The 25,595-nt window shown below is 41.3% G+C and overlaps 1 protein-coding gene across 1 annotated transcript in view; it reads left to right on the top strand.

Moving 5' to 3' along the window:
• Positions 1-495: 495 nt before the first annotated feature.
• GDA (guanine deaminase) overlaps positions 496-25,595 on the top strand; it is a gene marked incomplete at both ends in the record, with an annotated part of 130,480 nt that continues 105,380 nt past the window's right edge. Inside the window, one exon of the mRNA XM_082842150.1 lies at positions 496-618. Coding sequence (XP_082698276.1) covers positions 496-618 — 123 coding nt within the window. The remainder of the gene's footprint in view (positions 619-25,595) is intronic.

The raw sequence follows: 25,595 nt of genomic DNA, 5'->3' as shown, positions 1-25,595 counted from the left end.
GTTTAAAGGGCAGGGAAAGCAGATAGATGCAACTCTGGGCGTGACAACTAAAGGAAGGTGGAGGAAGTTGGGGCCCGCGGCAAAAGCGAATTTAATGACCACTTAAAGGTACAGGGATGGAATCCTGAATCCTCCAGCTCTTTCCTTCATCTCCCGCCCCCTGGGTGGGTGACAACAACCAACGGTTAAAAGAACCGCAGCGTGAACGGTGATTTTGGAAACTCAAAGAGTTAACGTATCAAAAACTAAAGCAGGGGAGGAGAGACTGGAGCCAACTCACGGGAGAAAAAATCCTATTGGCATCGAGGAGGCAGGGAGCCAGCCCCTGGGCGCGGTCTGCAGGGGGCAGGCGATCGCGCGGGGAAGCGGGGGCAGGACGAGGCCGGCGCTGGTGCCGGCTCGGCAGCTGCCCGCAGCCGCAGGGAATCCTCGCCGCGCCTCCGCCCGGTGCGCCCTCCTTGGGCCGCGGACTCCGCACTGCGCTCCACCGCTGACATGTGTGCCGCCCGGATGCCGCCCCTGGCGCACATCTTCCGAGGGACGTTCGTCCACTCCACCTGGACCTGCCCCATGGAGGTGCTGCGGGATCACCTCCTTGGTGTGAGCGACAGCGGCAAAGTAAGCGGGTGCGGGGTCTGGCGCACCCTGACGGGCGGGCGGACAGGTGGAAGGAAGCTCGCCGCGTCAGCCGCGGAGCCCGGAGTTAGCTCCGTGTGGAGCGGGCGCCGCGGCGCTGGAGTTGAACTTGAGCGTTTTGGCTTTGGGAGAACGCCGGGAGAGCCCTGGCACTGGGTTCGTGGGCTGGACTGGGAGTAAAGTGTTCCCAGGTGCTGGGAGCCATGGAGTACGCACACCCACGATTGGTTCGACAGCCGTGCAGGCTGTGGTGGCAGGGAGCGAGGCTGTGCCCTGCCAAATCTTAAGAGATCATTAATAAAGTAGCACCGCGCTTCATTCATTTTTGTATCTCAGGAGCCTGACACAGTGCCTGGCACCACCTAGGCGCTCCGTAAATTTGATTGAATTTATTGTGAAAGAAATAACAGAAGGGTCATTTGATCAGTGTGGTTGAGCCCTTTCAGTGCATTGGAATAAGTAAAGAACTGATTTCATTCACCTGATCATTCAGCAAACAATACATGAATGATTCAGACTAGACAACCTGTAATACTAGAAAGAATAGTCTGAGTTAAATTATCCACCCAACCCCATCCCCCAGCCATTTGCATCAAAGCAAGCAGTTCCATTTTAAGGTTCAAAATGTCTTCTATGAGAGTATCTTTCACACTTACATTTCCAAAATCAGGATTTCTGCAAACGACATAGGTAACTTGACTGTTCCATACACACCAGTGGTAGCTGTATTGGCAGTGGCCTGGCCAGTTTCAGTGAAAGCCATTCCATTTTTAGGAGAAAATTAAAGATAGAGATGGGTTATTTTTGAGCTTTTCCCCAACTACTGGTTTGGTTAACATAAGTACACATATTTGGAACTTGTCAGCTTGAAGATACTATTCCTGACTAAAGATGCTTCCGAGTCAGTGACAGTTTTGAATCGTGACTCTTACATTTGGGGATAACTAAACCCTGTTTTCTTTTGGTGCTTAAAAATCTATACTCCCTGTGTATATTCGGGGAGCCTGCTGTTGTGTTTCCAAGGTGATGAAACTCTCAGAGCTCTCCCAAATGGGGAGACTCCAGTAAACCCTGAGACTGATGAATTGTTGCCTTGGGTACTTGACCCTCAAGTTTCAGGGATGCCTTAGGCTTGGGACAAGTCCCAAGAAGCAAAGGAAGAGAGACTGCTAGACCAGGGCAAGATTAGAGGTATTTGCTTAATCACAAGGAATTGTTCAACAATTAGGTTTCTTTTTACAATTTAAATTTTCATTTCTAAAATTTGAATTGGTAGGATGGCAGGTGAGAGAATTGACTAGGGGACTGTCTTTAACCAGTGGAGAGGAGGAAGAAAAGGAAGTAATTTATCTAAAAATTTACCTTTTCTGGGGGTTGTACAGAAGAAGAATAAAAGAGTGTCCTGAACATGAAATCAGTAGTTGAGTCAGGGAGTCTGTTCATAACTAAGGAGCATATTGAAGTTATAAATTTAGAAAAATGCCATTCCCCCACAAGACAAAATGAACTAGGAATCGGATACAAAGGTGAGTTAATCAACTGGATTAGATTTACAGTATACAGTGTCCTAATCAGTGAAATGGTAACTGTTTTATTGCTCTCCTCCTAAGTGCAAGGCAGTTGATCCCTGACTGTGTGTAAAGGGTGGACATGTCATATATATTTTAAGACTTGATTTCTTTCATTTTGAAAATGGGACTGCCTCACCTTTAGAGTTACTGGGATAAATATATTATTCATTTAAAAATTTTCAAGGTTCTTACAGAAAATTATATTCCCATGAAGTAAATAAATATGCAGTTGATCTTTATCTTTTTACTGAGCTCCCAAAGCTGTTCTCAAACCTTGGGATGAATCAGAAACATCTGGGGTGTTTGTTAAAATGCCAGTTCCTGGGTGTCATCTTCAGAGAATCTGAATCTGTAGGCCTGGAGTAGGTCCTAGGAAGTGGCATTCCAACAAAGGTCCCAGGAGATTCGGACACAGGTAGTGGATGGATTACATTTTGGGTAACCTCAGTATATAGGCTGTGTGATGCAACCAGTTATGTGGGGTCTTGGGTGCTCAGTTCTCCGTTTCAAGCCCTGGGCTGGGGTAGCATCTCAGAGAGACAGGACATGATTTCCTCTGTCCTCCCTCTCCCTTCTAGACCTAATCTTTCATTTCAGGTAGGCCCAGAGAATGGTAATGATTAACTGCTTTTAGTTCATTAATTAAAACTCATTCAAAATTAGGTTAATTTAAAAAAAAATTCTCTAGTCAATATTGGGCATTTTGAATTCAGAGTTAGTTTTTCTACTCAAGTGGCATGTAGCTTTTTGAAAGAAAAACTCCAGCATGTGTAATTCATTTGCAGATAGGTAATTAATTGTGAGACACTGTGTGCTCAAATATTACTAAATTATCTGATTCTTCCAGCAGGGTCAAGTTGACTTTAAAGATAGGTAAAGATGTCTTGGGTCTTTTAAGCACACTTAGCTGAAAGCAACAGCAAGGAAGAGAATCATTTTGGAAGTAGTGCCCTGGGGTAGCAGGAGCAAGTCCTATGGAGACCTAAGTTCAAGTCAGGTCTCCACCACCTACATGTTCAAAGTCCATGGGTGAGACCTTAACCTCTCTGAGCCTCAGTTTCCTCACTTGTAGAATCAGATACTTTTGCTAAGTATTAAATGAGATAATGTATGAAAATGCCTGTCACTTAGTGGATATGCAACACATACCATGTTCATTTTGTCCCCTTCCTTCCCTCTGTGCCTAGCAAATCCTTAACCTCTTGCTCACTGTAGCATTTTTGCATATTTCCGCATGGTGGCACCCATGCAGGCCAACAGGTAGAGAAGGAAGCCGTGGCCTGGGATGAAATATGTGTGAGGTGGGGGAGGTCACTGGGCCTCTGGTGTGCAGCCTCACTGCTCATGCCATCGACCCTCTGGGACACAAAGATGCATCTAGGAAGAAAGATCTAAACAGCATTTGCTGCCGGTTCACTAGCACATCATTTTCAGTGTCTCTTTTAGTCTTCAGTGTGATTATTTCGTCTTAAAGTTAGGAAAGTTGAGACTTGAAAAATCATGCATCCAGAGATGGATTTTGAATTAACATGGCCAAAGCCCATATTCTCCCTCTCTCTCTCTCTCTCTCTTTAATTGGGTATAGTTGCTTTGCAATGCTATGTCATATTCTGCTGTGGTCACCGCAGAGGATAGAGCTGAGCTCCCTGTGCTATACAGCAAGTTCCCACTAGCTATCTCCTTTACACATGGTAGTGTATATATGTCAATCCTAATCTCCCAATTCATCCCACCCCCTTCCCCACCGGTGTCCACACGTCCGTTTTCTACGTCTGCATCTCTGTTCCTGCCCCGCAAATTGGTTCATCTGTACCATTTTTCTGGAGTCCACATATATGCGTTAATATAAGATATTTGTTTTCCTCTTTCTGACTTACTTTACTCTGTGTGACAGACTGTAGGTCCATCCACATCTCTACAGATGACCCAATTTTGTTCCTTTTTCAGAATGGCCGTCATCAAAAAATCTACAAACAATAAATGCTGGAGAGGGTGTGGAGAAAAGGGAACCCTCTCACACTGTTGGTGGGAATGTAAATTGATACAGCCACTATGGAGAAGAGTGCGGCGGTTCCTTAAAAAACTAAAAATAGAGTTACCATATGACCCAGCAATCCCACTACTGAGCATATACCCTGAGAAAACCATAATTCAAAAAGACACATGCACCCCAATGTTCACTGCAGCTCTGTTTACAATAGGTGGGACATGGAAGCCCATATTCTCTTTACTAGAGTAGCCCACCTCCCTGAGGCACAGTCCCTGACCTCAGTGAACTTGCACTTTTAGCAAGGGAGCTTAGAATTGTACCTGTAATAAAAGTGGATTGATTCCTGAACCAAAGACTGGGCTCATTGCTGGAGATACGCTGATGAGTGAAATATGCAAACTCTGCCCTGCTCTAGTGAGGTTGATCATCTCGTGATTAACAGAATCTGCTATGACCTATAAGAACTTGAACTAATCTGGGAGGTAGGGAAGAGCCTTCTAGGTAGAGGGAATAGCCTGTGCAAAGGCCCTGGGGTAGGAAGGAATGAAAACATCAAGGTGGTTAGAATCCAAAGTTCTAGAAGAGGATAACACAATGTAAGTCTAGAGAGGTAGGCAGGGCATAGGGAGTTGGGGGAGGGATTGTGCCATGACCAAATTTTGCATTTTTTTTTAAAAGATCATTTTAGCTTCAGGATGTAAAGAATGCATTGGAGAGGAGTTAAGTGCAGGCAAGGAGATCAGATAGGATCCTGTTGCAGTAGTTTAGGTGAAATGGGATGTGGCTTAGAAGAGAGAGGCGGTGTAATGTATCAATTAAGAAATGAACTCTCAAGAGTACTTCTATCACTTATTACCTATGTGAATTTGAATAAGTTACTTAACAATTCTATTTCCAAGTTTCCTCAAGTATAAAATGATTACTATAATCTACCTCACTGGGCTATTGAAAAGACTAAATGAATTAATAATTGTAAAGTGCATAGAATAATGCCTTGCAGCGTAGCACATGCCCAGTAAACATCAGCAGTTATTATCAGCAATGGAGATAGAAAGAGGTGGACAGAATTGGTAACTATTTAGGTCAAATTAATTGGATTTGATGATAGGATTAGAAAGATGTTTGTGAATGTATTAAATAGTATGGTGGGATACAAATTGGTTGGTGGTAGGAAAAACTTGATGAAGGAAGCCAAAATTGAACTGGACATTAAAGAACACATAGGACTTGAACATGCAGAAGAGGGTTAAATAGCCCTGGTTAAGGGAAATGAATCAATGTTCTGTAATTTCTAAAACTTCTAGGAGGAGCAAGAGTTGTGTTTCACCTGTGACTGCATCATCATCTTGCTTTACCAGGAGTTCTCATAGTCTGAATCACAAAACTTAGTGGTTGTGTGTCATCTTTTCCTTCTGCTTGGCCAGGTGAAGACCCATCTTCCTATAAGCTCAAGACCTCAGAATATCTTATCATTTTGAAGAGGGAATTTGGGATAAGCTACCCCTTCTGAGGCTGCTGCATCAGGGCTTCACTTTCATCAGAAACGTTTTCATGCCCAAGGATCACATTATCATCCTGTAAATTCCCATTTTCTGGAAGGCAGATTGCTTTGTTCAAAATGCTCATGGCAGACCCTGTTGGTTACCCACTCACTAGCCATAACCACTTCTTTCTTATTAACACTTTCTGAGCTTGATAGCCTGCAGTATACTTGGCTCACGGATAGATCATGGTGTAAGCCAGTCATAGTAATCATAATCCTGTTTGCTGGATACTTATTTTTCCAGTTTCCTGGTAGCTAAGGGTGGCCAGTGATGACATTCCAGCATTCAGGAAGTCATCTCAGAGGCTTCTGGGAAATATTTTTTTCCCTAATAAATAGACACAGATGTGGGAAGAGAAGTCCTTCCTTTTTTGGATACTTTCATGCGAGGAGTGGAGCTGCTGCCACCACTGTTTGAGACTATGAGGAAAAAGTTAAGAGGTTTTCAGAGGCACCAGCCTAGTCCCTCTTTGAACATCATTGAATGCATACGTGAATTACATCATTGAGTAGTTAATGGTCCCTGGAGCTGCCTACTACCGTTGAATTCTTTTGCGAGATAATGAAATATCTTTATTATCTACCCTTCTGTCAATTGCAGCTCAACAATTATACCACTAACAATTATATCTCTAACAATTATACCACTTTTTCAAAGAATCATATTATTTTTCAAAGGACTGCTAGCTGCCTTCTCCTTTTTCCATTTCTATCTTCTCCTTATTTGCCAAAAATGTCAGTGTCTTTCCAGGCACCCATATCAGTATTCAGGTCCCCGCAGTTATCCCCTGGGGTATCTTTGTGCACACCCTTTTCCATTGTCATTGGCCCTGTCCAGCCTTCCGTTGTCTCTTGCCTGAAGTATTACAGGAACCTCCTAACTGTTTTCTCTTCCCCCATTCTAATATCTCTTTCACATTACTGACAGTTACTTTCCTGGAGCATGGGTAGTGTCATATATCTTCTCTTTTGTAACTACCTATGGCTCTCTATTGCCTCTAAGATCCAAATGGCCCAGGAAGATATTTTAGACATGACATTTGGCCCTAACCTGCTTTCCTAATACTTCCTCCTGTTCCATCCTTCTCTCTTGCAAGTAGGAGTAGGATTACCATGAGGTATCCACAAGCTGAGGGATATCTATCCATGTCAACTTCTCACTGTTTCCCAGCACATCATATCTTTTTGCACCTCCACTTTGTTGGTGACAATCCCTCAGCCTGGAATAGTCCTCCTTTATATAATCCCTTTTCCATTCCACCTCTGTCAAAATGAAATCTTGCTGTTCCTCCAAGGCCCAGTTCTGATGTCCCCTTCTTCCCAAAAGCTTCTCTGGCAACTATCCCCCAGTTGAAATAAATTACCTTTTGTTTTTCCATAAAATTTGCATATATATTCAAACCAGTGTTTTCCTGGTGGTTAAGAGCATGGCTTCTGGAGTCAGATTATGTGGATTCAAATCCCAGCTCTGCCACTTACTTGGAAACATTTCCTAACATATTTGAGCCTTGGTACCCTCACTTATAAAATGTGGACAACAGCACCCTGAAGAAGAGGTAAGGCAGATGAGGTAGTGTGTGTAAAGCACTAGGCACATAGTAATTGCTCAATAAATACTGGCCATTGTTATTATTTTTCTCTCACTAAAGTGATTATTTCACTTTTGCCTTTGATTATACTTAGGTTTATAGAATGTTCTCACTCACTGAACTGATTTAAAGTTCTTTGACAAGTGGGAGGTGAACTGGAGAGAAGGTAACATTTATTAAGTCATAATTTGTGTCAGACACTCTGCCAGATTCTTTATACGTCAACAGTTCTGAGATGAGACCACATCATCATAATCATCTTCTTCTTCGTTATCCCTACTCTACAAATGAGGAAATGGAGGGTCAGCTAGTTAGTTGACTTGACTGCAGTCATGGTGAGTAAGTGGCAAAGCCAAGAATCACACCCAAGTCTGCCTAATTTCCAAGGTTTGTGCTCTTTCCAGGAGTTCCGGCTGCCTCCTGTCATGAGGAGTGCTGACACTCTGTTGTCTTTAAGGCTCCTCAACATTGTCTTGCTGTTTTAACACAAAGTAGGTGATCAGAAAAGTGTTTTGAAAGTGATGTGTAGTACAAAGACATTTGTGTGTGATGATTAAAAAAAAAGACATTTCTAATTCCAGAGTTTTTTTTTTTTTTTTTTTTTAAAGCACTATTTGACTTATTCTTCGAGGCCTTGCAGCAACACTGCTGGGCATGACTGGAGTTTGCCACCCTTCTGGTTGTGTAAAGTTGTTTGTGAATTCCTGGAATTTCTTGGCAGTCTGGTTGATTCAGTGCTGTGGCTGTGAGGCAGCAGAGGTGTTGGTGTATCTGACACGTGGCTGACTGTCTGGGAGCTTCTGACAGGTGCAGAGGTGGTGGGCAGGATCTCCTGCAGGCCTATGGCATGCCCATTCACTTAATGGGCATTGATCTAACTAGTTAGGGATAAAGGCCAGGTGGACTTCCCTCACCTGCAAGAAGAGAATCCAATCGGTCATGTGTTTACAACCCCCTTTTTGTAGAAAAGATTTAAGGCAGCTCTAGAGGGCACAGGCAAGTGGTGATGCTTTTATACATTTAAGGGAGAAGAGTCAGTTGTTGACATAAAACAAAGCTAGGAATTAGATTTAAAATGCATCGCGAAATGACCTACACTGTTATTGGCCTCTAACTTTCCTAGGTGCCAGCCATTAAAAGGACACATGTTACCTAGTTGGCAATATCTGTACTAAAAGCAATTGCTCAAGAGAAATGCCCCTGTTCTTGATGCTGAGTTCGGATGGGAATTTCTCCTAGATGGACACTGTCTCTTATAATTATGCTTAACAACTTTCCAGTGCAAGGTAGCATTTCATAGGATTGCCTCTCTTGAGCTGAAGATGTGACAGGAAGAAGGGGGTCCATAAAACTATTCTGTAGGGCTGAAGCTCTGGGGAGGGGACAGTGGGAGGTGGTCCAGGTACCCAGGTCTTGGCTGATCTGAAATGTCCTAGAGATAGACTTCAGGATGTCAGAGGGGTGGCAGGACCCCATGTCTTCCAGGTACTCCTAAGAGTGGTCCTTCTGATGGGGTTATGATGAACAGCAAGAGGGAGGAGCCTCGTAGTTATTTGGCATAAGCCTGGAGTGCAGTTTGTTTCGTGTTGCCAGTAAAATGCAGATCCACCTACCTTTACTGCTAATCCAGCTTTGTGGACGTTGAGGAGCCTCACAAGAGGCTATTCAACAATTTCAAACCCATTTACATCGGTTAGAAATCCATTTCCATGGTGGCCGTGGCTGCCCTTTGTGACCACACGATGCTACACTTGGGTGCTAATCCCGGCCATCTGTCTGCCATTACTATGTTGTTCTGTCCAGGCTGGAAAGGGCTTTCCTCTAGGCCAGCTCAGTGGCAACTCCACACCCCTGTGCTCTGTTTGTTCTAGAACAAATCATACAGACTGCTGTGGTCACACTGGTCTTAATATTTAGCTTCCCCCTCTAGGGAGGAGAACAATGTGTTATTCTTTCCTGGTGCATCCAAGGCACTAAGAAAACAAAATACAAGAGAAATTCTCAGTGGGTCACTCAGCTACTCAACAGTAAGTTTTAAAAATGACGTTCCATGGTATATTTAAGTTATGATTTTAAAAGTTTGATCAATAAAAATATAAGTAGCACATTTGTTATATTAAGCAGATGTGCATTAAAATACTATAACATGAATAAAAAGGAAATAAATTTTGTGTGTAAGTCATCTTCTTACATTGCATTGGGTTTCTAGCCCATGACACTGGGTTATAAGCTCGTAGACAGGAGGTACATGGATGGCGCTATTGCTCATGTTAACAACTACGATAATATTGAACATTTATTAGACACTTGTTATGTGCTAGGTTCTGTACTCAGTGCTTTGCAAAGCATAATTCTCCTGACTACTTTATGAGGTGAAACTCTTACCGATTCCTGATTAGGTTCTTTCCCTACCTGGTTATTGTTCACATCAACAAGGTGAAATTACTTTTTTAGCAGCAAACAGAAACTTTATTCATTGGCCAAAGAATGGAGAAGGAGGAGCTCATGCTCTAAAATCACCTTTTCCTCATTACAGGCAAGGCGAAATTCCTATAGAAAAAGGTGAAGGAGGCTAGGGGGCACGGGTATCTTTTATTTTCCTGACTTGTGGAAAGGGGTGGTGACTTTCCAGAATGCAGCTCATGCCTATTTTCAGCCCTTGTATGGTCCTTCAGTGTCTGGGTCAGAAGTGGGTTTAACCAGTATGGCGCAGGTGGGAAGAGATCTTATTACAATGAGATGGTAATGAGCTTGTAGAGAGACCTTTGTCCCAATTTTTAATTCGGCTAGCTTATGCCAGTTTCTTGTGGTTAAGCCCTCTTGTTCTAATTATGTAAAAACAGCTAGAAGATACAGTCAGTTTTTGGTTTTCTGCAAGTTTGCCTGGAGTAGAGAGTTTACCAGAAGTGGGGCACTTCTTTGCCTCCTTGCCTAAGACAGGTGCACTTGTGCTTTACAGAGACAGTTTAGGTACAGATGAAGGACCCTTGACTTGATCCCCTGGGTGACAAAACTTTTCCTTATTTTATTGACAAGGAAACTGAGACTCAGAGTGTTAATCCTAACTCTGAAATAAACATCTGATTACTATACATTGGATGACTTCTCTCTCCTAAAGCCACTGTGTAGCTCTTTGTTTTCAGATAGTCAAATGGCAAAGTTATAATAGCGTTCTGTACTTAAATTGTAAATACCAATTTAATCCTTAAGATTAAAGGTGAAGACAGATTCATCTCTTCAGATACATTTTTTTTTTTTTTTTTTTTGCGGTGCGTAGGCCTCTCACTGCTGTGGCCTCTCCCGTTGCAGAGCACAGGCTCCGGACGCGCAGGCACAGTGGCCATGGCTCACAGTTCTAGCCGCTCCGCGGCATGTGGGATCTTTCTGGACCGGGGCACGAACCCATGTCCCCTGCATCGACAGGCGGACTCTCAACCAGTGCGCCACCAGGGAAGCCCATGATACATTTTTTAAGACTCAGCAATAGGGAATTTACTGGCAGTCCGGTGGCTAGCACTCTGCACTCTCACTGCCGAGGGCCCAGGTTCAATCCCTGGTTGGGGATCTAAGATCTCACAGCCACAAGGCGTGGACAAAAAAAGAAAAAAAGATTGAGCAATAAATGTTGATCATCTCCCCCCAAATCTTACTTTGACGTTATTTCCCACCTTCGAAAAAGCCTCACCCTTTTCCTTTATGAAAGCATTTTTTCATTGACGTTATTACACTAACTTATTGACTCTAAAGGATAAATTACATTAACTTTATTTTTTCTTTTTTAAAGTATCTCATATATTTTAAGCATCAAACAATATACTACATGCTGTGTTAGATATTTTATCTATTATCACATTAATAGTCTACAATCATATGAGGTAGATTTTTTTCTCTTATATTGGAGTAGAGTTGATTAACATTAACTTCTAATTGAGATCTGTTTTTCAAAATCTTTTGACTGTTGAAGTTGGTGCCTTTGCTTGTGAAATGGTGATTTGTTTTTCATGAATTAGTTATTCATGCACTGTTACCTGAAACCGTTTCATAATAAATACCCTTCATGCCTTCTCTTCTCATCATGGTTCTGCTCAGGTTGGCATCACCATGAGACCTGCTTCTATAGTCACAATGCTTTTTCTCTTCTCAGCCTGTTACTGGGTTTTAAAAAATTATTTTGACAGAATGAACTTTCCTCAGTAACCTCCACCTGAAAACCCAGCTGTGTTGACCTCAATTTATCAACCAGCTATTGATTCGTGAGTTAAAAAAACTTTGAAGGCTAAACAATTATAAGATAATTCTAATTTAAAGTGAGTTTTTCTAGACTTACATATACTGATATAGGAATTTTAAGAACCCAAAGATTTCCCGGTAGTTTAAATGGACAAAAAAGTGTATGACCATACAACACTCTCCATTCACCCACACACTTATATACACACATTATAAAACATATTTCTGGAAGACAGTATTAAAATTAAAAACCTAAATAAGGGTTTCCCTGGTGGCGCAGTGGTTGAGAGTCCGCCTGCTGATGCAGGGGACACGGGTTCGTGCCCCGGTCCGGGAAGATCCCACATGCCGCGGAGCAGCTGGGCCCGTGAGCCATGGCTGCTGAGCCTGCGCATCCGGATCCTGTGCTCCGCAACGGGAGAGGCCACAACAGTGAGAGGCCCGCATACCGCAAAAACAAAAACAAAAAACACCCAAATAACAGTTTTGTAGAGTAGGAGTGGAGAAGTGGGGATGTGGAGAAGAATTTTCATGTTCCACTTTATAACTTTCTGCATTATTAGTTTTTGTTTTATAATTTTCCATAAAATTCACCATTTTAAAGTGTACAATTCAGTGTCATTTATCACATTCACAATGTTGTACAACCATCACCACTAACTAGTTCCAGAATATGTTCATCACCCCCAAAGGGAAACCCATTAACCATGAAGCAGTCACTCCCTATCCCTCCCCTCCTTCCCCTGAGCAACCACTAATTTGCTTTCTGTTTCTATAAATTTGCCTATTCTGGATATTTTATATAGATGGATAAATATAATGTGTAACCTTTGTGTCTGGCTTTTTTCACTTAATGTTTTCAAGGTTCACTCATGTTGTGGCATGTGTCAGAACTCCTTTCCTTTTTATGGCTGATTAATAATCCATTGTATAGATATACAACATTGTGTTTATGTGTCCATCAGTTGATGGACATTTGAATTGTTTCCACCTTTTGCCTGTTGTCAACAGTGCTACTCTGAACATTCATGTGCAAGTTTTTAAAACCAGTTTATTGTTTAAAGTTGTTTTATGGTTCCACATTGCTTGACTGTAGGATAATTCCTGGCCTAGCCTTGCTAACTGATTGCCCCACCTTTCATATTGTTTATGCCCTTGTGTCTTTGTTTATGCTCCTCCTTCACCTTCCTTCTGCTGCTTTAATGTACCTTAGAAACTAGTTTAGAAACTAGTTTAAACGTTACTTCCTCAGTGAGGTCATTGCTGACATTGCTCCCTGCCTTCTGTTTGCAGGCAGAGCTGAACCTGGCTCCTTTGTGCCTCAGTTTCTGCTTGGCACCTCTTTGTGGCTCTTTATTTTGTGAGTCTCTCCTATAACCCAACCTTGAAGGCAGGGGCCATGACTTGATGACTTTTGTATTCACGACTCCTAGCACGTGGTAGGTAGGCACTCAGATGAATATTTGTTAGATAAACGGTGCTTAGATTTTTTTTTTACTGCAGGATAACCAGGTTGGAAAAGTTCACTTTAGGATCACCAAAATGTACAGCCAACTAAAAATATCTTCCAAATAATTGTTTGAATAAGAACTCTGGCTTTTTCTAATCTGGGTGTTTGATACAATGTACTTGGCCACTGGGAGCTATAATTAGTTTCATGTCCTAGTGAGTAATTAAGAACCCTGGAAGAGTAGATTCTAATTAGAACTCTGAGACCACATAAAGTTTTCAAATGCCTTTAACTTGGACTGTGTTAAGGATCTGGAATAATGTAGATTATATAGGCCTGCTTACTCCCTTTGGTTTTATATTATGGTTTAAGTGTTCACTTCTTCATAAAATTGTAATTTACTTGAAATGTTGCTTGTAAACTGCCACTTACAATTTACAGTCCTGGAACATGGTAGACCCTCCAAAAACAATAGCTCTTATTATCCATCTCCTGCCCCTCACAGTACTTGGTGCTTTAGCACAAAATCAGCATTCAATAAATGCTTCTGAGTAAAAGAATGAACAGAATGGGCTGCTATACTCTGAGAGTACACTATTCCTTTTGACCCTCAGATAGTCCTGGCTGTGTACGCAGGCAGTAGTTAATCAACATGCTCATCCGGTTGTAGCCAATATCTGTGAAGGTGCAACAGAAGAAGTAATATTGTTAATGCCTTCCAAGAGTGGGACAGATTTTTTTCTTTGTGCCCTTTAACATGGAAGTTGTTTCCCTCCTGCCATGTGGAGGGTGGTCTTATGTAAGCCCTAACTATTTTCTGAAGTGCAAAACACAGGGAGAAGCCGTTCCGGCTCCCTGGGACATGAACCTTCAGCTCCAAGCATGTGGACTCACTAGCCTGTGGAGTTAGTGCCCTTGGAGCTCATAACAACTGATAATGGCTGATGAAGAGCAAAGACTTAAAGGGGTTCAGGATAAAATTGTGAGCAAAAGGAATGCAGATACTGCCTTATTTGTACTCAGAGTCAATAATCAAATGAGCATGAATAAGTATATGATCTCTACAAAGGAAAAATGCAGAGTGCTATGGAGGTATGAAGCCAGAGGACCTGGCTTATTTTGAGGAGGTGTTTCAAGATGCATCCCTAAAGAAGTGACATTTGGTTGAGTCTGAAGTCTAAATGGAAGTTAACTAGGCAAAGGAAAGGAGGGGAAAGGCCATGCAAAGACCCAGTGGGGTGGAGGAATTAGGAACCTGTGATGGAGGATGGGGGTGGAAATAGATGAAGCCAGAGAGATAAGCAGTAGCCATGGCAGTGTCTTTGTAGGCCTTTCCCTTTATTGCAAGGCCAATGGGAAGGCAATGAAGACTGTTAGAATGAAGAAGATAGATCAGATTTGCATTTTAAAAATATATAAACAGTCACACCTGTCAGAATGGCTATCATAAAAAACCCACAAATAACAAATGTTGGCAAGGATGTGGAGAAAAGGGAAACCTAGTACACTGTTGGTGGGAATGTAAACTGGTGCAGCCACTATGGAAAACAGTATGGAGGTTCCTCAAAAAACTAGAAATAGAACTACCAGCAATTCCACCCTTAGGTATATATCTGAAGAAAACGAAAACAGTAGTTCGAAAAAAGGCATGCACCCCAATGTTCATGGCATCATTGTTTATAATAGGCAAGATATGGAAGCAACCTAAGTGTCCATCAACAGATAAATGGATAAAGAAGATATATATATAAATGAAAACAAACAAACCTACATGTATATATATATATGAATTGCAGGGTGGAGGACAGACTAGAGCAGAGCAAGAGTGGTTGCTGTAGGAGATGTGTTAGAAGGAATTGCAGTGAACCACGAAAGAGAGGTAGGTGGTGGTAGACTTGGAGAGAAGTAGGTCCATCTGTGAGACAGTAAGGATGCAAAAAACTCAATGGGATTGGGTGACAGGTTGGATATGGGGTGGGGACAAGCTTCCCCTAGATTTCAGGCTTATACAACTGGATGGATGTGGTGGACATCATTGAGTTAGGGAACAGAGAGAGGTCAGACCCTGAGGTCTGTTTTGGTCATGCTTAGTGGAGGTGCCCTTGAGATATCTGAGTAGGAGATAGTGGAGTAAGGATTGAGCACCAGAAGGTAATGTCATAGAAGGCAAAAGATGGGGATACTTCAGGATGGAGGGAGTAGAGCAAATGTCACATGTTACTGAGAAGTAGAGGAGGAATAATACTGGAAAAATGTCCAATGGATTTAGCAACATGAGATTATTGTTGAACTTACGAAGACTTATTTTGGTGGAGAGAGAGGGTGCCAGTCATCTTGGTTTGGGTTTGAAATGGGTGAAAGATAAGGAAATACAGATAGTGATCATAGACAACTCTTCTGAGATAACTGTGTAATGTTTTTATTTATCATAAAGTGCCTCCAATAGTGATAAAATACAAATAAGTTACGTATGTTTTATTCCCCCAGTTAAGTTATTTGAGGGCTTTTCTACAAGTGTTTGTGCTTGTAAAAGTTACATAAGCACTAATATTGCCCATTTACAAATATTTGAGTGGACGCTAAAGCCTTGGCAAATGTATATGTACCAGAGTTTAGAATTAGTTACAGCCTTCTTAATACTCATTTTACTATCTTATCTCAGAAATGTAATTTAGCACCTCAGAGTCACTGGAAATCTTGATATTCAGTCAGTATTTTTGTTTCAAAGTGTGGGATGCTACTAGTGAAGCTATTTTCATTTTATTAAGACCAAACAGGGAAGGCATAATTTTTCTATACATTTAAGGTTGTTTTGAAATTAAAACAAACAAAATCAGGTAAGACAATCGAAACAGATGTTTCCTGTATTTTAAATGCGCTTTGATCCTGGGGAAGCATTTTTGGACTCCTGCCTTCTCTAAGGGAATTAAGAAAACCTCACCTCCTCCCTCTCTCCCAGGTGGGTGACTGTGCAAGAAAGATTTAATCCAGTTGGAAAAAAACCACATATAAATGACTCACATTAGGAAGGAAAACTGCAACCCTTATCTGTATGAATGGAGGCCTGAACAATCATTCTTTTTTTCTTTCTCTGTCCAGACAATCAAGTAGGAAGGAGAAAAACAAGACTTATGCTAGATTTGTGACAATTGAAATTAGAATAAGGAAAACTATCCGTGTAATCTAGACAGGATTGGATTCTGCAAAAATGCCAAATCATTGGGTATGTAGAGTGAGAAGACAGTTAAGAGGAAAATATGTGGAAAAGGAATGATGTGACAATTATGACAATATAAATACACATCAGTTTACATTTTTTTCATGTCTTTGGGCTTCCCCATCTTTGTGTCTTATCCTGAATGCCCTAACCCCTCACTCTTCCCTACTTATAACTTATCCATCACCTCCTCCAAAACACAGAAAAAAAGAAAAGAAGATTTCTCCTTTCTATGAGTTTTCACAGCTCAGTTCATAATGCCAATTTGGCTCTTAGAAACATGCCACTGTGCACTGTTCTCAGTTTCCTATCTGCACATAAATTTTATTTCCTCTGCCAGAAAATAAACTTTCAAAAGGCAAGAATTATTTCTTATACATTTATCTGAATCCTTAACAGTTTCATGGGCGTATGCTGTACATTTAAACAATATGTGTTGCCTTGAATCATTACCAGGTAAAATGCGTTACTGAACATGACAAAAGGTAGGCCAAGGAGTATATTTTATACAACTTCCAGCCAAATCTTGGCATTTTTCCTCCTAGCCTCTGTACCTAATGATTTGTTTGCCATGCACCCTGTAACAGGCCCTTGGTGAGCACAGGTGTGACTTTCTCAGATGAATTTGCAAGGTGTTTGTAATTTAGTGGAGGTGCATGTCTGAATCCCTAAAGCTGCATGGTGGTGTACTGGTCAGTATCACTTAACCAGCCATTGAGCCCATCTTGTCCTCCAGCGTCAGCACCTCAGTATCGTTTCTTGTCCTTTTTGTATATGCAGTAACTCTCACGAAGAAGGTGAAGAGCAACCCACACTTAGCATATTTATAAAATGTTTTACGTTCTTGAAAAATTGAGGACCCCAGTGTTTGTAACAGTATTATATACCATAGCCAAGATATGGAAGCAACCTAAGTGCCCATCGGAAGATGAATGGATAAAGAAGATGTGGTAAAAATATATACAGTGGACTATTACTTAGCTATAAAAAGAGTAAAATCTTGTCATTTGTGACAACTTGGATGGACCTGGAAGGTATTACGCCTAGTGAAATAAGTCAAACAGAGAAAGACAAATACTGTATGTTTTCATTTATATGTGAAATCTAAAAAAAGCAAAACAAAGAAATATAACAAAACAGAAACAGACTCACAGACATGAGAACAAGCTAGTAGTTGCCAGAAGAAGGGAAGTGGAGAGAGGGGGGTGAAATAGGTGAAGGGGATTAAGAGATATAAACTACCAGTTATCATATAAATAAGTCACAGGGATATGATCAATATGTTATAGTCAATATGTTACAGTAACTTTGTATGGTGCATAATCTATAAAAATATCGAATCACTACTTGTATACTGCAAACTAATATAATATTGCAAGTCATCTATACTTCAATTATTAAAAAAATGAGCAAGTGAAGATGTACTGCTATCAAAGCAGTTTCCTTTTACTAGCATTGCTGCTGCTGTAGATTATTAATTCCTTGAGGGCAAGGGTTTATGTCTTACTCCTATCACATTCTCCAGGCTGGGCACATCATCTGGTAGATAGAATGTGCTCAGCAAATATTTGCTGAATGAATAAGTAAGCAAATGATTAATTTCTAAAAAAGGTAAAAGATTGTATAACATTTATCGTGTACCAGGCACTAGTCTGAGTCTTTTACATATATTAACTCATTTAATCATTACAACAACTCTGTGAATTAAGTACCATTATATCTCCATTTTGCAGATGAGGAAACTGAGTCACCAACAGTTTGAGTGCCTTGTTCAAGCTCACATAGCTGGAAACTGATGGAGTTAGGGTTTAAATATACATGGTCTGGTTCTAAAATCTGTACTTTTAGCAGCTCGGATTTGGGAGAAATTAAACGCTGTACTGGTAATCAGATATTTGGGGATATATGAAAACCTTAGGATATAGTTACCAGTCTCTGTTATAAAATTTTTGTTTGCCTTTGGCTTTTTGTCTTACCAGAGAAAACTCATAAGGCATTTTGGCAGTTTGTCAGTAAACTTTCTAAAGCAATTATGTGTCCTTTCCAAGATCACTAATTTGCTAATTCTTACTCAGGTTTTCAGGGACGCTGTTATGTCGTTACAGGTCAGAGCTTTGGAACCGGGGGCTTAGACACTGGCCTTGGGAGTGGGGAAAAGTAAACTAGTGTCAGTGCTTGGCTCTGGCATCCTCATACAGGAGAGGGATTTGCAAGGCCAGTAGCGGGGCTTGTTCTGAATTTCTTTTATTAGCTTCAAGAGTTGAGTTTGTTGAGCCAATAAGCAGGCAGTTCAGTGAAACTCACAATATGTTGGCTGTGTGAAACCTAATGTCACGTCTATCTAGAGCCACCACAAAGAAAAGAGAGACAAACAAGAGGGAGTATCAATCACGTGGAATATTTCTGATTGGACTCAGATTTTATTTATTTTTTATTTTTATTTTTTTTCACACACACACACACACACACACACACTGTATTTTATTTTTACAACAGATAAATAAACTGACAGCAAGCATTGTAAATGGATGACCACAGCAAAAGCAACAATGATTGAAATCACCAAACACGAAACACACTCATACTATGTCATAATATTGACATTCAGTCCAGGAATCCTCCGCTGTAACAGCTCCTTTACTTTGCAGTGAAAATTGATTTGTGTATTTTTTGCCTCTGAGCCCTTGTGGGATTTTTTTTTAAAATTCAAACAGAAAGTCACAAAAATTATAATCATCCTCATCAGTTCACTCAGTTCCATGTAATTAATTTTTTTTATCTTGATCTTTTGTTAGCACTTTTATGAATTCATCAGTTTTCCATTAGAGTTCTGAAAATGCTTATTCATTCAGTTCAGCAGTATAGTCAGTTACCAGAAACATGTACTTGTCAGAGTCTTTTCCATGAATTCCTTGAAGATGAAACCCTTTTATAGGAACATATTTGCAAAAGCATCAGAGTACACCCAGAACTGTCTGTAAATGACAAAAGACTTAAAAATGACCATGGTTAAAGATTTGATGAAAGTTCAGAATAATGCAGTCGACAAGGAAAGATTTTATTTTATTTAATTAATTTATTTTTAATACATTTATTTAATTTATTTATTTTTGGCTGCGTTGGGTCTTCGTTGCTGCACACGGCATTTCTCTAGTTGTGGCGAGAGGGGGCTACTCTTTGTTGTGGTGCGCGGGCTCCTCATTACGGTGGCTTCTCTGTTGTGGAGCACGGGCTCTAGGCACGTGGGCTCAGTAGTTGTGGCACACAGGCTCAGTAGTTGTGGCACACAGGCTCAGTAGTTGTGGCGCACGGGCTCTAGAGCACAGGCTCAGTAGTTGTGGAGCAAGGGCCCAGTTGCTCCGTGGCATGTGAGATCTTCCTGGACCAAGGCTCGAACCCGTGTCCCCTGCATTGGCAGGCGGATTCTTAACCACTGCGCCACCAGGGAAGTCCCAAGATTTCATTTTTTAAATCTACTCTTTTGGACATAGAGCCACAATTTGACAAACCTTGGCTGCTCTGCATGCATATTCTCTAGATGGCCACCATGATTTCCATACATGTTCATACCGACTTTTAAGTAGGCTTTGTAAATCAAACCTTGGACTAATTGTCCTGATGTAACTTATTTAAAGAGCTACTCCCAGTCGTAGGTACAAAGTCTTGGGAGTTCTGTTCGGCAGAAACAAACGGAACCAAAATTTTGCTTTTCTACTTTCATCCTACTCCCTATATAGTCAATCTGATTAAAACAAACTAAACACTCCAAAAACAAAGCTGGCTACTGAGCTCACACTGGAATTGGAAATTGTGAAACATTTGGTTTTCCAGGGGCACTGGGAAGGTCTTTGTAATTAATGTGATAGAAACAAAGAGGTTTTCAATTTCACCACATATGATAGAAAAAAACAGTAATTTAAAAAATGTATCTTCCAGCTCTGAGAGCAAGTAAAGGTACCCTGAACCTCCAGTAGGAGGTGCTCTTGCTAATTCATACAGCTGTGTCCCAATGACCAAATGGGATGTAGAGAGATGAACTGTAAATTAAGCAAACAGAATGAAGCATATATTAGGGAATATGACATCAAATAGCATTCTCTGGTTGCCATAAAAATACAACAGGAAAATTGGATTAGAACCACAGTTTTGACTAATGAATCCTGTGCTCATGAAAACACATAATTATCCCTGAGCTCTTGATGTGAACCAATTGCAGTAGCTTGGGTGAGGGGGCATTTGCACATATTAATTTTAAAGATAGAATACTGGTTGGCAAAAATGACTCTCCTAGCACTATATTAAAGGATACAGCAAGAAGCAGGGAATATACATAAAGACTGAAAGAAAAATAAAGCTCATTGCTGTTTTCATTGAGTACAGATTTCTTAGAACTTAATAACTGGCTTTTTGTGGAACTGTATTTAAAAGAAATTTTATAGATTAAATATCGTGAAAAAATGTATTAGGCCATAAGTTGGGATACCTGAACTAGAGAAGGGATTCTACTACTCATAGGATTGTGTGATCATGGGCTACTCTGGATCCTTTGTGTGTCTTCCTTCCTCATCTGTGAAGTGGGTTTGGGGATACGGTCCTCCAGAAAGGATTTTTATTTTCTTCTGTTGGGAGCTTGGGACCATTGGGGTCACCGGGCATTTTGTCTGAGCTTACTGTTCATTGTTCCTCTTTCACCCTAGAGCCTCTTTTTAGTCTCTCTCTCTTTTTTTTTTTTTTTAAACCTTGATACTTCCCCTGTGTCCTGCAAGCATTACCTAAAAAGTCTTATGCAGCATAGAGTTATTTGTACCTTTAGAGTATCTCACCCCCTTATTTATGGAAGCAGAAATTGCTGGTGTTATTGAATACTTACTCTATGCCAGGCATTCTTTTGAGCATTTTACTTGTGCCATCTCATTTAATGCCAACAACAACTTTATGAGGAAGGTAGTATTTTTATTCTCATTTTATGAGTGAGGAGACAGAGGTCTAGTGAGATTAAGTAATGATTTGCCAATGTTACACAGCTGATAAATGCTGGAACTGGGATTTTAAAAAATACACCAAAAAAAAAAAAAAAGAAAATCCATGCACATGATAGGAAATTCCAAGTTTACAAAAAGATATATGTAGTGGCTAGCAGGTCCTGTTTCTGTTCCTGTCTCCTAGACATGACTGTGCCCTTCCCAAAAGACAACCACTATTACCAGTTTCTTATATATTTTTCTAGAGATAATGTACAACATATAGAAGCTAATATATATATTTTACGTATTCAAATACTTATATATTTTTATATATTCATTTTTTTCCCACAAATGGTGGTCCACTAAATGTTTAATGCTTTGCTATATACTGTCAGCCCTCCATAGGTCCAGGTTCTGCATCTGGGGGTACAAAAGGTCAACTCTGGGACTTAAGCATCCCTGGAGTTTGGTACCCTCACAAGTCCTGGAACCAATACCCCATGGATACTGAGGGATGACTCTTTGACACCCTTGCATAACAGTAGATAAAGATTTGCCTCATTTTCTCACTTTTCCACAATTTTCCATTGCAGTGATGGGCTAGAATTTATTTCACCATTCCCTATTGATGAGTATGTAAATTATTTCATCTGTTTTGTTATTACAAACAGCGTGGTGCTGGGATGTGAACTCAGATAATCTGACTCCTGATCCCTACTTCTTTGCCAACCTTTTCATTTGCTTTCTGCTAAGGAGTTTCCTCTGTACTCTGAAAATGATGATGAGAAACATTGTAAAATAGGGGAGTGACATGTCACCAGTGCTCTGTTGTTGAAAGAGAACTCTGGTGGCTGCAGGGAGGAGAATCTAGATAGAGAGGAGTTTGGAAGCAAGGGTATTCTTTTTTCAGTAATTAACACCACTTTCCCCTTCACCATGTGGACAGTGTGATCTCATATTCTTCCATCTCCAGGGACCTCCATCCTCCTTCCACTCCAGCCACCGGCATGGCCTCATGTGGAATCTTCGCAGCTCTGACCACGACCTGTCCCTTGCCTCGTTCCCAGCCCTCAGTTTTCATGGGAGTGGGCCTTACCCTGTTCTCCTCTGTCTGGATTTGATAGAAAAATAGAAATAACAAAACTAGAAAGTAACATTTCTTGAATTGTTACTCCATCCCTGGCATTTCTCATTCATGACCTCTTTTAATCTGAAGAATTATTAGTTTTATTTTAAAGGTGAGAAATTGAGCCTTAGGAAATTTAAGTAACTTGTCCAAGGATTTTCAGATAGTAAGAAGCAGAGCTTAGATGCAAACCCAGGTATTCATGGTTCCTGAACTTGCACTCTCAGCCCTCAGATGATGCTACCTATGGTTTTTTCAGAGGGATGGATGCCCTTAGCCTCCCTGTACTGGGTTAGGCTGAGGGTTAGAGTTAAGGTTGGAGCTAGGGTTCACCTTAGGATTGCCCCTCTATCTCTGATGCCCAGCCTGGATGTGGCCTGCCCCAGGCTGTTTTGGGATTGCTGGCTCCTGGGGGACATGGGGGCTGGCACGAAGCTCAGCCCTGCCCAGTTTCTCTACATTCATATTGTCAGTTTCATGTTTAAGGATAAGCCTTTATCGGCCACTCTCTCTATTTTGAAACTCCCTCCCTCTTTTTTTCTTCTTGTTCTGATTCTTTTCTTTCAACCTTTCTATATTTGAGTTCCTTTGTGTGTCTAGCACTTTGGTGCGAGAAATACCAAGGACCACGAGCATCACTGTCTTTTGAGGAGGTTATCCTTTAGTGGGGAGACAAATAGATGAACTCTAGATTATACTGCAGTGAGTTTAGTGCTTGTATCAACATTAGCTTCCTATGGTGTTACCACAGACTTGGTGGCTTATAACAACACACATTGATTCTCTTACATTTCTGGAGGTCCAAAGTCTGAAATCCATTCCCTTGGGCAAAAATCAAGGTGTCAATAGGGCCCTGCTCCCTCTGCAAGTTCTAAGGGAGAATCTGTTTCCTTGCATTTTCCAGTTTCTAGAGCTACATTTCCTGCATCCTTGATTCCTGGGCCTTCCCTCCATCTTCAAAAACAGCACCTCGCTCCAGCGGGCACATTGCCTCCTGCTTCTGTGTCAAATCTCCCTCTCCCTCTCTCCACTAAGGACACTTATGATTGCATTTAGGGTCCACCCCGCTAGTCCAGAATAATCTCTCCATATCAAGATACTTAATTTAGCCACATCTGCAAAATGCCACATAAGGTAACATTCGCAGGTTCCAGGGATTAGGAACGGGATATTTTTGGTGGCCATAATTCAGCCTACCACATTGCTGATGGCAGGTGCACGCAGACATTGCCAAAGAGCAATTTCTTTAGCTTGAGGGGTCAGGTCAAAAAGGGCACCTGAGGAAGTGGTTGACCCTTCAGCGGAATTCTTAACTAGATAGGAGTGAGCTTCCATTCATTCCACTCATTACTCCCCAGGCCTGTCTCCCTGACTTTACCTTTTCCAATTCCTTTCCTGGCTCCTCTCACCCTTCTAGACTTTAAAAATCAGCCACAAAACCCCAGGCTTCTCCTGTCAGCACTTCTCACTCCATCTTCTCTTCCCCAGAAATGTCAGCCTCTTGCATGGGGTTCACGTTCACCTCTGCACAGATGACTCCAATATCCATCTCCAGACCTGTGAGTTTCAGTCCTCTGCCCACACCTGCTGTTGGACAGCTCTGTCTGCAAGTCCTGCTCCCCTGCGTCATCTCCCCTCTACACCTCCAACTCACATCTCCTTTGGTTGTCATAGTTCTGTCGTTTCATCCTCATTCTCTCATTCAGAGACTTAGTATTTATATATATCCTCACTGTTTCTTCTGGATCCAGTGCACTACCAAGTTGTGTGGGTCCTTCCTTAACATTCTGCTCCCATGTTACTTCTTCTCTCTCTGCTCCTCTCTACACTGGCCATTGCCTCTACCCAGATGAACCATTCAAATGGTTGGCTAAGGGTTCTTCCTGTCTCTAAACTCTCCTCCTAACTTACCTTACGATCATTGCTCCGTTAATTTTCATCTGCGACCCTTGTTTAAAAACTTCTAGAGAAAAAACTCTAAACTCCTTTGTGTGACACTTCAAGGTTCTTCAGAAGCCAGCCCTACATCACATTCATTTATTCATTCATCAAATGTTTAGTAGGCATTCATCAAATGTTTAGTAGGCATCTCTCATGTGTTCCCCTCATGCCGGGAAGTGGAGGTATGATAATAAGTAAAAATAGACATCTCCACCTTTGTGGCATTTGTCATCTAATGGTAAAGACAGATATGAATAAAACAATAATTATGAATATGTGTGAAATTGCAGCTGTCGTAAAACAGTAGTTCAGACTTATGTAATGTCTGTGATGTGTCTGTCACCAATCTAAGCATTTTACCTATGTTTCATTTAATCTTCACAACATGTTCATAACTATTATTCCCACATTACAGATGAGAACACAGGCATAGAGAGTTTAAGTAACTTGCCCAAATTTATACCACCGGAAAAGACTGAAGTCAGGTATCCTGCTTCTAGGTTTGTGTATTGAATAACGACGATGTTGTATTTTCATCAAGAATAGGTGCCTGGTGCTTAGAGAATTGTTAATTCGGGGTGGGATATGAATGAGGGGTGTTATGAGGAATTTGAGCTCATCAGGAAAGGCTTCCTAAGGAAGGGCAGCTAAACTGAAATAGGAAAAATCAGTTGGGATTGATTGGGCAAGAGAAAAGAAAGGTGTTCCATGCAGAGGGAGGGGAAAAAAGGCCCGATGGTGGGGAGAGCAGGCTGCTTACAGAGTCTGAAATGGGACCAGTGTGGTGGAGCAGAGAGAGGGGGGGAGGGAGGAACAAAGAGTGGGATTTGGCTGAGGTGGGATTAGGCTGGGAGGCAGGTAGATGCCAAACCACCCAGCACCCTACAGACCATGCTATGAACGTTTTTCTTGACCCTAAACACAGTGGGAAGCCATTGAGGTTTTAAGCAGGGGGTAAGAGAGATGTGACAAAGGCCTCTGGATTGTGCCCTGAAATGATGTGGTCTCATTTTCTAGAACAGAAACTCTGGAAAGGGACTCAGTTCAGGAATAAGATCATGGACTTTGTTTGGACATGTTGACTTTGAAGTGCTTTGTGAGAAATACTAATGAGACATCAAGGACAATGTCAGATACAGGAATCTGGAGTCCATATAGAAGTCTGGGCTGGACCTTTAAGTTTGGGTGAGCAGACGGTGCCACACTGAAGGAAATGGTTCCTTCATTATATGAAGCATGGAAGGGCTAAGCCTTGTTTCTTTGACCATTTGTGACAGAGAGATGAACTTACTGAAGGAATTCTCTCCTGCTGAAGAGCACATTAAGACCTATTTGTGA

Source organism: Leucopleurus acutus (genome assembly GCF_964270905.1).
Source record: "Leucopleurus acutus genome assembly, chromosome: 7".
Classification (NCBI taxonomy): Eukaryota; Metazoa; Chordata; class Mammalia; order Artiodactyla; family Delphinidae; genus Leucopleurus; species Leucopleurus acutus.
Note: the sequence above shows the minus strand (reverse complement) of the source record. Positions and strands in the feature narration are given on the sequence as shown.